General features: G+C 34.0%; 1 protein-coding gene across 8 annotated transcripts in view; it reads right to left on the minus strand.

Annotated features, from left to right (window-relative positions):
- TCERG1 (transcription elongation regulator 1) overlaps nt 1-18,019 on the minus strand; it is a 56,533-nt gene that overhangs the window by 13,297 nt on the left and 25,217 nt on the right. For 4 of the 8 annotated variants that reach the window (XR_001594614.2, XR_001594612.2, XM_016126574.2 and 1 more), the window contains 7 exons: nt 14,287-14,447; nt 13,026-13,082; nt 12,808-12,874; nt 11,661-11,711; nt 10,191-10,326; nt 9,279-9,368; nt 2,037-2,155 (listed from right to left, as the gene is read on the minus strand). Coding sequence is in view for 4 of the 8 variants with exons in the window: in XM_016126574.2 (XP_015982060.1) it covers nt 2,037-2,155; nt 9,279-9,368; nt 10,191-10,326; nt 11,661-11,711; nt 12,808-12,874; nt 13,026-13,082; nt 14,287-14,447 (681 nt within the window). In the remaining 4 variants the exon portion in view is untranslated. The remainder of the gene's footprint in view (nt 1-2,036; nt 2,156-9,278; nt 9,369-10,190; nt 10,327-11,660; nt 11,712-12,807; nt 12,875-13,025; nt 13,083-14,286; nt 14,448-18,019) is intronic. The other 4 variants (XR_001594613.2, XR_001594615.2, XM_016126577.2 and 1 more) reach the window with 1 other exon arrangement.

Here is an 18,019-nt window from a genome sequence, read left to right on the forward strand (position 1 = left end):
AGTTTTAGCATTAGAGTCTAATAGAGACATTTTTATATGACTTATCTCTTAACTCCAAAAGCACTACTTTATAAGACATGGTATTAAGAATCCTTTTTATTGGGAGGGGGGGGCGGGGAGGAGATATTGATTAATAGTAAGTAGGTGATGGGAAAAGAGTAATCAGGAATCTAAAATTTCCATCAAAAATGAAAAGATATAGAAGAGAAAGGCACTAAAAGTTAAGTAATTCTCCCCACTTATTCTTTCTCTTAGAATAAACTCCAGTGCTTTATATCTACAAACTCTTACTAAAGAGGTCTGTGATACAGGTCTTTTCCCAACTCAAAAAGAAATTCAGGTCAGTGGACAGTATTTTCTCAATATTAAGTTATTCTTCCTGGTTTTCTGTTACTTACTAAAATTAATCCTCATCTTTATGCTAGCATTAAATGTATCAATATAGCAATACAGCACGATGCTCAAGGTGCTAAGACTTCTAGTTACGTGTGTGATGGCTTTATTTTCTAAAGTAACCTGCATAGTACAGATCACTCTAACAATTCCATCTACTCCAAAACAGTATCAGTAGGGTACTGTAATACAGCAAGACTCAACGTGTCACATCCACAAAAGGAAAACCTCTTCAGGGTCTCAATTATTCCCAGACCTTTAAAGAATTTTAATAAACATATTTTGTTGAATCATTTGAAAATAAGCTACAGACAACATGAGACTTGATCTATAAATATTTCATCATGTATCTCCTGAAAGTAAATCCTTTTTTCTCCATAATCCCAATACTCAAGAAAATTATTAATTGTCTAATATCATATAATAAAAATCCATGTTTAAATTTCCTCGATTGCCTCCAAAAATGTCTTTCACAACCAGTTTCAACTACTGTGATCCATGAACTCACCCTTTCAATTAAGAAAAAGACCAAGCACCTTTGAAAAGTCTGAAACTCTATCACCCCTAAAAAATATATTCCTCAAGAGCCACAAACCCTCTATTAGCTTTAGGTCCTAAAATTTGTATTAATGTCACAGCAGGTTTCTCTTCATATTTCAAATATAAAATTATAATACCAAACATACTTTCTCAAATATCACAAACATAATTCCACTGACAAAAATAACCACATAAACAAGATAACTTTTATAAAAAGTACCATTTAACACAGAGACTCCATGATTTCTACCACATAATTTTAGAAATTCTCCAAGTTCTGAGGTGTTGACAACCACTTAACACCCCAACTGCAACAACTAAGGCATACATAAAGTATTCTCCCTGCCTGAACTATTCTATGTAACACTGGAATCTAGTTGAAATACCACATTCACTTGAGTAAGTTACCTAATTTGTGTATGTCTAATTTTCCTTATCTGCAAAAAAAGGTATGATGAGTAGTACCTAAATTATACTGGCTGTTTTGAAGATTGAACAATGTGTCTGTATACACATATACACACATGTGCATACTTTAGGTGCACATATGTGAAACTATATACATGTAAGTTCATAGATATATCTTTAACCGTACATAAAATACCCAATAATTCATGCTATTATTATTATAATACTAGCTTAAAACGTCTCATTTTGTTCAGTCCATTACATATTAACAATGAATTGAAGATGACAGACAAAACCATAGTCTAGATACTTAGAAAATGAAAGGTCCTTCATCACTTCAATCAAAATAACATCCCAGCTATGAAATTTATTATGTGTACAACTTGGAAAAAAAACAGGGACAGACTTTCTATTATTTACCAGCTTCTAGAGAAGGAAACTTGTTCCCACAGGGACGCACTTAAAACAAAGGTACCCTTCTGAAAAATCAATACCTCTCATAGAAAACCAGGGACTCCTCTAAAGAAATAGACAAAGGAACGAAGATAAGAAAGGCAGAAACCAATGCTCAAATAAGAAGCTTCTCATGTCCAAATACCTACAAGATCTTTTATATATTATTTAAAAAAATTTTTTAACTGATTCTAGGAGAAAAGCACATGCATATTGAGAGTTGACAGTAATAAACTGCATACCTTGGATTAAACTTTGCTTCTTCCATCATTTTTTTGAAATCTTCCTTGGCTTGCATTATTTTGTTTTTCTTTTCCCGGCGTTCTTCCTCTGCCCTGGTCTTTACATATTGATCAAATACCTATCATAAAAATAAACCCATTTGATAAGTTAGTCTTTCATAGAGGTAATTTTACTACCAAGTTATAGAATTTACAAAAAAAATACTAAGTCACTACTATCTCTGTCCAATCTATAACAGGAAAAATAGATTTTTCCGGTAACTCAGTGATATGCAGATTATCTACAGCAAGTCTCACTTAAAAGCTTCAGCTGACAGTACTATAGAAGCATCCAGCCCTCTGCTTAGGCTTCCAGAACAAAAAAAAAAAAACTTAAAAGCCCCTTTATTTTTCCTGATTATGAATTGAATACATGTTTTTTAAAAATTTTCTAGAAGCTTAGAAATGTTTCAGAGAAATCAATCCTCCCAAATCTCTTCTAGAAAAAAACATTAACAGTATGAAATCTAGTTCAATTTTATTTCTGTGCTTCTCTTTAAGACATACTTATTTTCACCAAATGTAGCCATGCTTTACATCTATTCTATAACATTTTCCTCCACTTAATAAAGTGTAGTCAAGAGGATGAACTGAGCACAAACATCTATTTCTTGCCTTCTTCACACACTAATAAAATAACTATAGGTAATTTATTTTTTTAAGTCACAAACCAACAAGAACAGGGGAATGGCAAAAAGAGAAATAGTAACTCTGGAAGTTGAAAAGCAGATGGACAAGTGATAAAGGATTTGACAGACACGAGAAAGCTGATCTTCAACCAGCAATCAAGAAAACAAAGGAATCATTATTTTATTAGAGAACCCTCAAAAACCTTAGTAAGTAGCAGCACCAGACATCCACAGAAGTAAAAGGGGTCCAGGCACAATAATGCTGTTTAAGAAGCACTATAAGTACTAGGTTCCTTTTGCCAAGTTTATGTTTATGTATCTGGGGAAACTGCCACTCCTGAATTTCAGTAAAGGGTAAGTGGTTATTCTCTAGAGCAAGGGTTAGCAAATCATGATCTGCTGGCCAAATCTGGCTGCCTGTTTTTATAGAACCCATGAATAGTTCTGACATCTTTAAATTGGTAGATAAACAACAGAAAATTTCATGGGGTATGAAAATTAAATGAAATCCAAATCTTGGTGTCCACAAATAAAGCTTTATTTAAACAGTCATTCTCATTCCTTTATATACATCTGTGGGTACTCTGGCACAAGAGCAGATTTACACACTGGTGATAGAGACCACAAAGCCTAAAATACTTACGATCTGAACCTTTATGTTAAATATTTGCTGACTCCTGCTTTAGAAGATAAAACAGTATCTCTGGGCTTGGGGGAACATCAATTAGGAATGAGGCATACCAGACTGGGAATGCAGGGAATTATGCGAACTTTCATTCACCAAATATTATGACACCATTCTCTCAGAACCAAAGCAGCAAGAAATGTGCCCTCCAGCCAGGAGGCTGGACATCCTTATCCGGAATCTGACCAGCCTAAAAATTACTTGCTCCCCAGGGATCCTCAAGAAACCAACCTAAATCACTCTATAGCAGGGTTTTCTAACCTCAAAATTTTGACATTTGGGGCCAGAGATATTTATTTGGCAGCACCCCCTCAGCGGTGATAACCAAACAGTCCCTGGTGGACAAGTGCTCTACAATAAAGCCCCCAGTCATATGGGCCCAACTAGATGCTAAGATCACTCAGTGTTTTAGTGCCGCATCCCTAATCCTGAGCCCTGAGCAGTCAGGGTCACCAAGACAGCTAAGGCAACTCTCCAATGTGAAAAATAGAGAGACCAAAATAGAAAAACTTAGTGGAATTTGAGACTATGCAGAAAAATAAGTTTTAAAAAAGAAGACAATTCTAAAGGATCCTATAGAACAAAGAAAAGATATTGAAACCATAAAATGGGAAAAACTCAAAGAACAAAAAAAAAAAAAATCCAGGAAGCTAAAAGATAACAGAAGAAATAAAAAATCTAACTGAAGGGTGAGATAATAAAGGTGAGAAAAATACTCAGGAAATTTAAACAAGACAGAGGTAGAAGACATGACAGAAAAAATAAGAAACTATGAGGACCACCCCAGAAGGGCAGATTCCGTTCCAGAATAAAAAAAATAAAAGTTAGGTGCAAATCAAAACAGTAAGTCAAGAAAATCTCCTAGAATTCAAAGATATCTGATTCCACATTGAAAGAACCAGTAGGTACCCAGCACAATAAGCCTTTCCAACAGGGCACACAATCACCATGAAATTTCAGAGCACTAAAGACTATGGGAAGATCCTACATGCTTACCCAGAAGGAAAAATAAATAGGTCCACAAGAGTGCCTTCGAAAAAAAAAAAAAAAACACTAAAACTAGAAGTAGAGTAATGTAGAATAATGCCTTCAAAATGCTGAAGAAAAAAATTCCAACTTCCAATTCCTAAGGCAGCCAAACAATTTCAAATAAGGATACAGCAGATGCATTTTTAAATATATAAAACTTCAAATATTCATTTCCTATGCTTGTCCTCTCAAGAAGCTATGGCAGGGATGGAATGCATTAAAACGGAATAAACCAAGAAAGAAAAGGCTTATGATGTAGGAGAAAGGTGAACTGCGCCCCCCCACCCAAAAAAAAAAAAACAGAGAGATAAATTCCCCAGGATGGTAAAGAACTATCATTCTCAAAAATGACAGCTGTACGCCAGCCATAGAGGGCAGCCAGTCTAGCCAAGACAGAAGGCTCTGGAAGAACTGTCTTCGGGAAGATAAAACCAGAGGGAGAGGCACTCAATATTTTTCGTACATCCTATCGAACCTTTTGGCTCTTTAAATATGTACATGCACATCTTTGGAAAAAGATAAAAAAAAAAAGTTTTCTTTAAAATACCTTAGACATCTTTACAGGTCAGTCTATATATATACAGCAATCTTTAACAGGATATAGATATATCTATAATCTCCAGTGTCCTGCTAGGCCTGAAAGCCATTGTCAATACCTTCTAAATACAGCATTGCAGTAAATCATGAAAGTATAAGAGGGGGAGAGCTGTTTCCAACTCCTTTCTCAGTATATACTTTTGTGTAAAAAAAAAAAAAAAAATACATTAAGTGATAAATAAAATACAAGTGAATTTACATTAATTCATTTTGAGAAGCTGGACAAAACTTCACATCCCCTCCTCTGAGGCATCCTACGCCACGGTTAGGAATCATTCTCTGAGAAGAACATCTCATAGAAAATTAGGAGTTATGCTTCCAAGTTTCCCCTAATTATTTGTGTCATACTTGCCTTTATACTTGGCATTATGTTCTCTATTTAGAGCAGTTTTCTCACATCAACTCATGAACAAAATATTGTAAAAAAATAATTTTAAAAACAATTCTTAGTTATGTTCATTTTTATAGGCATAATCAAAAATCAAAAAAATATTTATAAAGGGCTACGCTGTCTAAGCCTTCAAGGCAGCTTCCACGGTGCTGGTAATATTCCACTTTTTTCTTTAAAACCAGTTTATTGAAGTATAACTGACATACAAAAAAGCTGTATATACAACTTGATGAGTTTGGAAGTAAATATACATTTACGAACCCATCACCACAATCCATGCCATAAACACATCCATCACCTCCAAAGGTTCCTTCTGCCCTTTATGTTTATACTATTTAGTGTGCGACAGGAAGACTTAATGTAAGATCTATGCTCTGAGCAAAACTTTCAGTGGACAGCACCGTACTGTCAACCACAGGCACCAGGCTGCACAGGTCTCTAGGACTTAGTCACCTTGCACAGCTGTTTCCACTTCCCACGCTATGTGATTACATGGTATGTTCATTGCGTGAAATTTCACTTAGGATTTTTAGACTTTTCTATGTGTATATTTTTCTTCAAAATATGTGTTTACAAAAAGTATGAGTGTGATACTGTGATATAATAAGAAAAAAACGTATATGTGGTCTTTCTCCAAACTCCTGACCAGAGCTCCTAAAATCTCTGTAATTTCCTAAGTGATCCACTCAGGACCCTTTCAGACCTCGTCCTTTGTAGCTCATCATCTTTGATTCATCTGTATCCTTTATCTTATCCTTTATTATGTAATAATCCAATAAAAGGAAGTGTTTCCTGGAATTCTGTGAATTGTTACAGCAAATTAACAAACCTGAAGAGAGGGTCACAGGAAACCCTGAAATGCGGCTACAACAAACAGGAGCCTGGGTAACTTAGGGACCTCCTACTTGTGATTGGTGTCTGAAGTGGGGTCACTCTTGTGGGACTGAGCCCTTAATCTGTGAGATATGATGTTAAATCCTGGTAGGCAGTGTCAGAATTCAATTTTATTGTAGGACTCCCAGCTGGTGTCCTACAGGGAACTAGTTGATGTGAGAAAAAACCTACTCATTTGCTGTCAAAGAATTCAGTGAGTAGAATAGTTTTTCCTTTTCAATAGGTCGGCATTATTTGATTCTCATATCAATTTAATTCAATTTATAATTTGAGGCTGATTCGATAAACAGTGACCTAGATGGAAAGCTGACAATCATTAATTATATTAGTAACACATTACCATACTGTAACACTGTCAATCTTATAAAGCTTTGAATAACATACCTTATATTAAATTATTTTCATTTTAATTTTTGAAACAAGATAACAAAGTGGTAGCATAACTTCTCCCTACATCAGAGCCTAACATCCTGCATGGTTTGGTTATTTTAAAAAATTTTTAAATTTGTCATAACAAATAAAAATGTTTCTGATCCCTTACATAAACTTTTATCAAAAACAAGATTAAACAAGGAAAATCATAAGTTAAAATTTATGGTAACGATTATATAAAACATATCTTTTATAATGATGTAAAATATATGTAAGTCAAAAGATAACTAAAAAAGAACTGAAAAAGATGTAATTTTTAGATTGAGGCATTTTCAATGAAATTGTTAAGTTTTTAAAAATCAAAGCACAAATTTCAGATATGAAGTTTTCCAATGCAAATATGTAAACTAGCACTTAATTGGTTTCTCCTTGATTTTATATGCCCAAGAGAATAATCAAACTAAGTACCGAAAAATTATATACATTAAACCTAAATGTTAACTTCTGCTTTCTCTCATTTCTTAAATTCCAATTGTAAAAGAATTCTACTTGAAAGGCATGAGAACCTTTAAGTTTAAGTGGAATTTTTATTTAAAATAGAATAATGCTTAACACTGTATCTCTTTTTAAGTGTAACTCTGTTAAGGAGATAACACCAGCTTACAATGTTTCCAAAATGGAGAAAGAATTTCAGTTCTCAATATGTACTTGTAATTTCACTAGATCAGAACCTGTAACATTCAGTACAGTATTCTCAAGTCATAAAAGTTTTTTAAAGTAAGTCTTCAGGGATATATGGGTTAACACTGTTCCAAGAACTACAGTTAGAGCAATGCACAAGACAAAATTCCTGCCCTCACGAAATGTATATTATACAGAAAGAGGTGACAAATGAAAAACAATAATTTTAGATAAGTAGAACTATGAACGCTGTGAAGACACTAAAGAAGGCAAAGAGGTTGAATGAAATGATGAAGCAAGCTACGCAAACACAACTTGGGGGAAAACATTCCAAGCAGAGGGAGCAGCAAGTACCAAAGTGTGCCTGGCTCAGTCAAGGCGTACAAGGCCAGTATAGCTAGAATGAACAAATTAAGAAAAGAGCACAAGAAGTAAGCAGGCATGAGTGCATGCACAATCTCACGGGCTGTGTTGAAAACTTTCGATTTTATCCTAAACAAAATAGAAGACACTGCACAGATTTTAACCAGAGGAACACTGCCTTAATCTGTCACTTAAACATCAAAATTAGTCTGGCTGCTGTGTGGAGTAAGAACTTGACTACACAAGAAGCAACAACGGAAGGAAGCAAGGAGACTGATTAAGGGCTACACAGATGATGAGAGATGATCACGGTGGCTTGAATTAGGGTGTGATTGGAGAAAATGGTGAAGAGGAGGCTGGATTTAGAAGTGTTTGGAGGTAGATTTCCTGATGGACTTGAAGTGTACAGTGGGAACAAGTAAAGAATTAAGGCCGATTTACAGGTTTTGATAAGGCCATCAACTCGGGTGAGAATGAGACCATACCACACAAATCATTTTGTTTTTTCTTTTAAAGACTACTGTGCTTGAAATGCAGATGCAAATACATTTGACAAGTCATGTCTTTCTATTAGAAGTACGAAAATACACGTGTGGTGCACTGTAAATTTCCTCTTTTCATAAAAAGTCTATGATCAGATCCACAAGCATAATGACACACATCGTGTAGAGAATTATTCCAACCAATAAACTATAAATATGGAAGACTGATACTACTGTTGCCAAATGAAATCCTGTAGCTCAACAGCACTACGGCACATGATCCAACATACTCACCATTTAACAGAGACCAGTGGCTGGGTGATCCAAGTAATTCAGAAATTATCAGAAATTATCAGAAATTCAGAAGTTGGAAGTGTGCAGTGCTTTGGAGGAAGAAGCAATCACCATGAGATACGTGTCACGAAATCATTGTGGGAATAAATGGCAACTCAGGAACAAAGCCACTTTAGTTCAGCAAAGGCCCTGAAGTGTCCATCATTTCTTTAAGTTTACAGTGAAAAGGCATTTTCACCATAGATGTGGACTCTTATGTGTGTAGTGTGTGTGGGACACGCAAACGTCTCCGAGTGTCGCCCATCTATAATATACACGTCACGTATGCATTGGCACATAATGGTCAGGAAGGTTACAAACGAAAGCATTCAGAGGTGGTCCTATTTGTTGGGTAGAATGTTAAGTGGTCTTTTTTCTTTTTCTTACCTATACTTTGCCATTTTTCTACCCTAAATTTGCATCATTTACCCATTAAAAAATAAATTAATAAATGCATTTGAAATGAATTTTGAAAACTTCTTAGAAGTAACCTCAGTGTGTAAGAAGCATACGGACAAATGTTCCCGAGGCAATAACTATGTCTATAAGGGTAAAAATTTCCAAGTATTCTGAGGCAGAAAAGTCTACCTAGAGGATTCCTATGTTCTAAGATATGAAATCATGTTTGTTTGTTTTTAAAGTACTGTGTTAGGAAAAGAAAAAAAAATAGCACTTTAATCCTTACAGTTTAAAAATTATACCGGCATATGATATATATATTTTTAAATAATGTTATTTTCCTTTTACCTGTTTCCTCTCTTTAGGATTGAGAAGTAAGTACCGAGGATCAAAAACTATCTTGTGTAACTCCTTGTCCCATGTTGAAAAAGCAGACACCTTTAAAATAAAAAATGTATTTCTCCTCATAATTAAGTTGACTCTAAAAACATAAAGGTCACATAATTTTGCTTGAAATCTACAGGACATCTGCTTAAAAAAGAGACATAATAAAACCCATCCTGAAGTTTCCATCACTAATAAATGACAAGCAGTGGGAGGCTAGCAATAGCAAACTTCCACACTAATTGGCTCTGAACATTTCTACATTATATAGAAATAACACACACTTAATTACTCATTAAAATAACCACTACTGTGTGACATTTTAAAAATAAGTACATCAGAAAAAGCCTTGAAGATTTCTATTTTGATTTGCCATGCTTGCTCCAATCTTGTGAACAATGCTGTGATTTAAAACTGAACAATTTTACTTATTCTAATGAGTCTGTGAATATAACCAAAATGTTGAAATCCCTTCTCAATTAAGCTTCATTAATAATAATACCATAAAGTACCAGTTCTTCTTTAACCAAAAGCCATTCTGAAGATATTAAAGGAAGAATTGTATGTGCCTTACCTATCCCAAGTAGTCCGCCATTCTGCAATGTTAATATTCGTCTTACATTACTCACCAAAATTAAATGACCCAATAAATGTTAAATGTTATTTGTACTTAAAAGGACAGTAAATGGCGTTTAGTTAAACACGATATAATTAGCCAAGAAAAAAGGCTGTTTGAAAAAGATACAGTAATTTGATAGGCTTCCCTTATCCCCCCCCCACAACATGGGCACTAACCTTAGATTTGACCTTTTAGCAAGACATATTTATATTACTTATACAAAACAGAAATATCTCCCCCAAAGATTGTTTTCTGACCCCTCTCTCTAGCAGCATGTCCTTGAACTGCTTCATTCGGGCCTCCAGAGGGACAATGGCCCTTTCTCGGGCAGCTTTAATTTCAGCTTCCATTGCAGCTTCTTTCTCTGAATCAATGTCTTTATTATCGTCTCTCCTATAAAAAAAATAAAAAATATAGGGCATCAACTGACAAAATAATAATAAGGAACCTTACAAAAATCTTAAAATGAATACAATATTCAAGACTCACTACTGAGCAGCATATTTTTGGCAAAACAAATTATACTGAGGGTTTCAAATGAACTTTAAGGAATAAGTAACTTTCATTTTAAAAATAAAGTTACAATGGCTACATTGTAGGGAAAAATATACCTTCACTATGCTCTCTCTCTGACACTAGTTGTTATATACAATGAACTACCTTATTTTAAAAAAAAAATCTCACACTGCAGTAAAACTTAATATATTAGAATTAAACAGCACAGAATATAATTTTTAGTTCTTGAAATGATATAGGAAAAACAATATTCTCCAAAATGTTTTACATTATAAATGCATGTGTTAAAATCTAATAAAACTTGGTATAAGTCTTAGAAATCTCAAATATTTATTTTGAAAACAAAATTAAAATATCTGCATACTTGGCCAAGTAGATATGTGAGATATATACCTTACCTACCTGACAATTTTTTTACTCACTGTCTGGGCGATAAGTTGAGATTTAAGGTGAAGAACAGGTCCCAGAGAGCAACATAGGCCCAGGAGTAGTGAGGTGGAATTAAAACTGTTCATCAATGACTAAACTACTTCTTGTTCTTCCAAAAAATGCACCTCAGGGCTAAGGGCAACCCTGCTGCTGTATGGTACTCAAGTGACATCATGAACATGAAATCGAGTCACCTCTCAAACATCTGCACTATAAATAAGGCCCGTTCATGTGAATAATCAAAAAAATTAAGTAATTCCATAGTTTGGTGTGTTTGAGCAGATCTTCCTTCTTACATATGATCTGCTAAATATAAAAATAAAAACAGATTCATATTCCCTACATAAACTTAAGGGAATCAGGAAAACAGAACATTAGAAAATTCAAAAATGAAGTTAGCCCAGGGAATTAAAAGAAACTAAGGCTAACCCACAAATATGGTGAGAGGTCATTAAACTCTTAGGGCATGAATCAAAAGAAACAGAAGACATAGTCCGTGACCTGCAGGAACTTAGCGAGATAGTCTGTGACCTAAGATATGCACAAAACAAACAGGTAAAAGCAATTTGCCCAACAATATACCCTCTTAAAATAATTTATTTAAGAACTATTTAAATAGTTTAAAGAGTTAAAAGACATCCAAGAAATATAACTAATGTAAACAAATAATCTTTATAGAATTATACTAAATGAAAATATCACAATACAAACTATCACTATCTATCTCAATTAAAGAAATAAAGAAAAACTAAGCCAGGAAAGATAGGCTTTTAGCTTTGTACCTAAATAGAGAAGCTCGGGCAATCCACATAAAGGACTTCTTTGACATTCTCCTGATAAAAGCAGTTAAAAACCTTACAGAGTTGTCTATAAGAACAAACAATTAAAAACAACCTAAAAGTTTAACATTGTAGGAACATCCAAAATTATGGTACATAAACAGAATGAATACAGTCATTTATAATAATTAAGAAAACAAATGTCTTATTCTAGATTCTTTTTAAAAAGAACACAAAATCAGTTGATTGCAACTAATAAAAATACTTATACGTTTGGTCAAGAACTAAAAAGTCAACTGCAAAAATAAAAATAGCTGTTACTGTGGTCGATTATGAGTGATTCTCTTTAATATCTTAAATTCTTTAACGTGTTGCCAATCAAGAAATTTTTTTTTAAACAACCACCTTTGATAGGGGTTGACTTACTGATTTCTTTGCCATAATTTGGCTGCATTCAATCTGTCCTTTTCGGAATAAGGACTATATAATCAACCAGTCCCTAATATCTTTAAACTTTCCTTTTTGCTGCTAAATAATGGTCCCATTCTCCCCTCCCCCAAACACCACATACCCCACCTGCCCACCCCCCAATAATTAGTTAATAACGTTCATATTTTACCCAACTCTAGAGCACTAGCCAAACTAATGCTTCATTCACTTAGCAGTCTCTTTCTCGCAAAATTCTTTCTAAGTTCATACGTTCCCTCCCTCTCTTGACCAGTAAAATAAATCACCACAGACTTGACGACTAGGGAAGTAACAAGCATGTAAAAAGAGAGAAGTCTGTGTCTGTATTTATGAGATTTCTAGAATGGTGTCTGTTAGGGTCTATAGTAGGGAGGAAATTTACATTTTGCATAAAATTCAGGTCTAATGAATGCCTAAAAACAACTGACAAATTCTTAAAATGTTATTTGGCTTCATAATACATATTAGAATAACCAAATTTTTTGCAAAACTAGCAACAGCAGGGACACCATTTCTACATTCTAAAGTAAAGCTTTTTAATATCAGGCCTAATAGAGCAATCATCATTTCTGTCTCCTAACATCATACACATTACCTGTCCCAACCACAAACTGACTATGACCTAATCAACTTTTAAAAGCTAAAATCTACCTGAATTACATAAACTGTAAGTACTACTTACTTCCGTTTTTTGGCTTTAACAGGCTCATCTTCATTAATTTCTTCCATTAATTCTTGTTCTTCTTTAACTATAAAATAAAATTTCATTAACCTGTCAGAATAAAAATAAGCAAGCAACAACTGAAGTATCTAAGTGGCACTCCTTCTGTTAACCACTACTAGAACATTTGCTTTAAGAGTTACTACAAAGCAGCTGCAATTTATAGTTAGTTCACTTACTTGCACTCATAGAGAACTGCCACTTTTGGATGGACAGCATTGTTGGGGTTGGGTGCCCTGGCAAAAATATTTCAAATATTATTATGAATAGTTATATGTATCTATTACACAATCTTTTCTTTTAATGCTGCTTATATAAAATATCCATTCCATAACATGCATCCCGTTATAAAGCATTAAACAAAGCTTGGTGATTCTATACCTCAATTATTAATCCACCCTTTACGTTAAATACTCCTTTATTCTGAAATGATTCTTTGGTGCATGTAGTTAATAAATGGATTAAATATTTCAAGATTCATAAAAACAAAAGCAAATCACACACTCTCTTGGCATGACTGAACACTATGGATATAAAGCATTATCAATATCACAGCTAAAAAACATATTGTTGAAGAGGAAAAAGTTGGTGCCAGGATCTTCGGCACCAGGTGGGAAAAGTCTGACTGATTTAGAAATCACTTGTAAGCAGAAAATGTTAGTACCACACATACGCAATCCATAAAGATTTCTGTTATTATAAATGATATATAAAGGATTTTTTTTTGAAGTATGTATCAAATGATTCCTTTATCACGCTTCTATAATACATAGGGGGATCTTATACAAACATAATTAGATCACTACAAGGGCAAATTACCAATAAAAAATACGCCAGTAAAAATTATGTACAAATTACATCTTCATTATATATACTGGAATGCTGAACATGAGGTAGAGTAAATGAGGTAGAGTAAAAAACATCTTTTGATAAGGTTTAAGTGTCTATATGCTCCGGAATAAGGCTTACCTTCCCCAAATTTCATCCAGTTTAAAAGATCAATAATAAGCTTTTGCATTTTCACGAAATTTTGTATTTTTGTATTTTATAAAATTTTAGTAAACAATAAAATATTTTAAAATAATCTGTACACTTCTGATTATTTCAAAAATACATTACAAGTCACAAAAGGTGCTAAAAGACTCACCAAGGAGTTCTTTAGTATTATTAAATATGGAGCAAACATTAGCAGTACCAACATATCTTGTACTAACTGAAAATCTTAATAAGGACAAGTAAAAAAAGTATATATATGTATTTTACAAAAAAATAATTCCAATCCAAATTCTCTATTTTTTATATCTCTATTACTGAACTCAAACTAGTACAGACTAGCAGTCTATTCTCCATTTCTCAAATTTCTTATATTCCTTGAAAATAGAAAGTTTTTCTAAATGGCCTCTCGTTTTCTGTCAAAATATTAAAAGAATGTTAACTTACTTAGTTTCTTCATTTCTTCCATTCCTTTTTTATGAGGTGGCTCCTGAATAATTTTGTCAACATCTGCCCTTCCAATCAGATCATCAGGTCGGTCCCACATGGAAAGACGGGTGGTAGGGTTATAAAAGAAGACCCGCTCATCGCCAGTCCAAACAACACACCTAAGAATTGATTCGAATATCGTTACCTTACATTATGAAACATATTTTATAGCTAGATCTTTTACTGTCATCCTGTCAAAGAGGAGGTAGTGGTGGTGGGTAATGTTTACATTACTAATAGTTATTTTATAGAGAACCAAACATGGTTTTTAGAACAGAAGGCGGTTGACTGGCTAAGGTTAAAATTGTGGTTCAACATATTGAGAAACCCAGGAAAAGCAAAGCAATTTGTGATCAGACTTTAGAATGCTTAGAAACTTGGTCTGGCACAGTCAAACTGAGAATGTTCAATTTAACCTATCACAAAGGATATGTTTAACGGCAAAAATCAATATTGAAATTAAGCAGTGCTAAATAAAGCTAAAAGAACAAATCATAGCACCCTACTTATTACACAATACTTCTTAACATTTCTTACCAAACCAGAATTACATACTCAAGTGCAACCTTCTATGAAGCCTTTATATCTGATTATATCTGGTATAAAAAATAAAGAGAAGTACCGATTGATCTATGACACTATAGCCCACTAAAGTTAATTATAAACAGAAACTCAGACAAAACAGAAAAAACAATTTGAGGACTCTGTAAAGTTAAACAAACAAACAAACGAAAAGGCAGCAGAATGGAGGAGAGTCAAAATTTAGAGAAGCAACTACAAGGGTATAAATTTCTCATAACTCCTCCCTCAAACCTCTGCTCTGAGGATGGCCCCTAGTCACATAGCAGCATGAGGACCATGGCACAGGCAGGTAAAACTCAATAGAAACCAGGTCTTTATGGCCAGATAATCAAGTTAATCAACAGCTGCGGAAGCCCAAGGTGACCTAGCCTTGAAATTATCAGACAAAGCTCCTATTGTTGAAATAATTAAAGATGTTAAAGCAGCAATTACAACTGAAAAAAAAACAAATTTGAAATGAATGAAAAGACTGCTGTTCTCAGCACAGAAACTATTAAAAATAATTTTACAAATAAAAAATACAACTGAAATTATATTTATCTGGATTGGCTTAAGGGCAGAATGGTGATAACAGAGGAAATATCACTGAAACAGAAGACATGTCAATAATTATCTCATCTTAAGACTGGGGTGGGCACACAGAACCTGGGGATGAACAGTTTCAGGAAACCATGAGACTATATCAAAATGCCTCACATACATGGCACTGGGATTCCAGAAGAGGAGGAGGATACTGGGCAGAAGAAAATCTGAGGGCATATGGCCCCCAAACACCTCCAAATTTGGTAAAAGACAAATATTAAAGAAGCTCTGTGAACCTCAAATATGATGGTACAACTAGAACTCTCATACACTGCTGGCAAAAATTTCAAAATGGTAGGACCACTTGAAAAAAGCAACTGGGCAGTTTCTTAGGAAATTAAGTATATATAGCAAATAATCCGGACATTACACTCCTCGTTATTTACCTAAGAGAAATGAAAACACATGTCTACACAAAGATTTGTACAAGAATGTTCTTAGCAATTTTAGTTGTAATTAATTTGGGCTATATCCAGTTTGGGGCTATTTCAACTAGACAAATATCTAGGCATGGAACGGCTGAACACTGGAACCAACCCAAATGTGCATTAACAGAAGAATGGATAAACTGGCATATCCGAACAAAGGCATGCTACTCAGTAATAAAAAGAGCTATTCAACAGCACAAATAAATCTCAAAATCATTACTGCTAAGTGAAAGAAATTACCCAAGCCAATCACAAAAGACCACATATATGCATTCATATGAAATGTCTAGACTAAGCGAACCTAGACAGAGAGCAAGCAGACTAGTGACTAGGGCTGAGGAAGTTGACCGGAAGTGGAGAGTGACTGTCAATGAGCATGGGTTTTTTTGGGGGGTAATGAAAAAATTCTAAAGTTGGTTATAATGATGGTCATACAACTCAGAATATTTGAAAATCATTAGGTTGTACTCTTTAAATGAGTGAATTATATGGTGTGTGAATTATCTCAATAAAGCTGTCATTTTTTTAGAGAAATTAGACAGTTAAAAAGTATATACTCAGCAATTCCTGGTTTAAAATTCTAAAATATGCCAAGTCATCAAAATAATAGAGTAGAGAAATGCTTGGGAATAGAGAGAGGGATGGACTACAAAGGGACACAAGAAAACTGTTGGGAGTACTGCAAATGTTAATCTTGATTGTGGAAATAAACTTTAAATATGTGCAGCTTATTTTATTTCAACTATACCTCAATAACACAAATAAAAATAAGAGAAGGTATATAATGTACTAATAAACCGAAATCTTTTGTGAAAATAGACATGTTTTTGTCATGGAATCCAAAAACTAATGCTTACTGATACTAGAGAATACAAAATGCTTCTAAGCTTTGAGCTCTCTTTACATTTAATTTTAAAAGCAGGGGTTGGGGGAGGGGGGCAACTATCATGCATTTTCATCCAAAGATTCACTGTAGAATTCCCTTCAAGAATCTCTATTAGAACGATCCTGAGACACCTAAGCCATTTTGTTAGATGTTTATTGGGGAAAAAACTAAGTCTAAATTTTCAACACAAGTTTCTAAAACAATGACCTATACTAATAGCAGTAACCAATTGAAGACAGAAATGCTAGTCTAACTCAATGGCTTCACAAAACACCTACATGTGCCAATACAGCACCAATGGCACTAGCGGTGGTTAAGAGTGGAGTGTGAAACTGTCAGGACATTTCAGGATTAACAGAAAAATTATGGACAAGGAATTCCCGTGTCACAGAATTGCTCTCTGCTAATAATATGCAAGATAAAGTGGTAGGGGGTGAAATATACTGATATCTGCAACTTTTAATGTATTAAAAAAATAAGACTGGCAGATGCATTAAAGGATGGATACAAAAGAGCCAAACCAAATGATAAAATGTTAACTGTAGAATGTAGGTGGTCAATATATAGTGTTCACTGTTCTAGAAACAGTCTTCAATGTTTCTGTATGTTTGAATTTCTTCATAATAAAATCTTGAGAGTAAAAAGCTATGAAAACAAAAATAACTATAGAAACACAGCAGGTAAATGAAAGAAGGAAAGAAGAAAAGGTGGCAGGCCGGCTGGCCAGCCCTGAGCCACTCTCAGTAAATATAAAAGTGACCAGAAGTTAAAGATAAATTTTTCATAAGTTAAAATGCAACAGACTATAGACAAACAAAGCGTGTCAAATATAGGCAGCCTTCACTTTGCACTTTGTACGGGATTATAAAAATGCAAGCTAAATCTGTGTGATGCAATCTTAGTAAGTGATGGGGAAAAAATTAAAATTGGTCTGTGACCTTTAAAGAGTACAACCAATGCCATGAAATGCCAGAAAGAAAAATCACAATACAGGTAAAGGAAACATGAAACTTCACATTTTATACTTAGCTTCTTATCTATAAAGAAAGTAATTCAAAGAGCAACATTTGAAGATATCAAGAGACAGACTAATAAAAATTTGATTATACAAATGAAGTGGAATACCCTGCCTTAGCTGAACAATTTGGTTAGCTTAAAGTTGGTGCTTATCCATTTTATAAGGAATAGAAAATAGTAAATTAGGGATTAAAGT

This window comes from Rousettus aegyptiacus, unplaced genomic scaffold (assembly GCF_014176215.1).
Source record: "Rousettus aegyptiacus isolate mRouAeg1 unplaced genomic scaffold, mRouAeg1.p scaffold_m13_p_7, whole genome shotgun sequence".
NCBI lineage: Eukaryota > Metazoa > Chordata > Mammalia > Chiroptera > Pteropodidae > Rousettus > Rousettus aegyptiacus.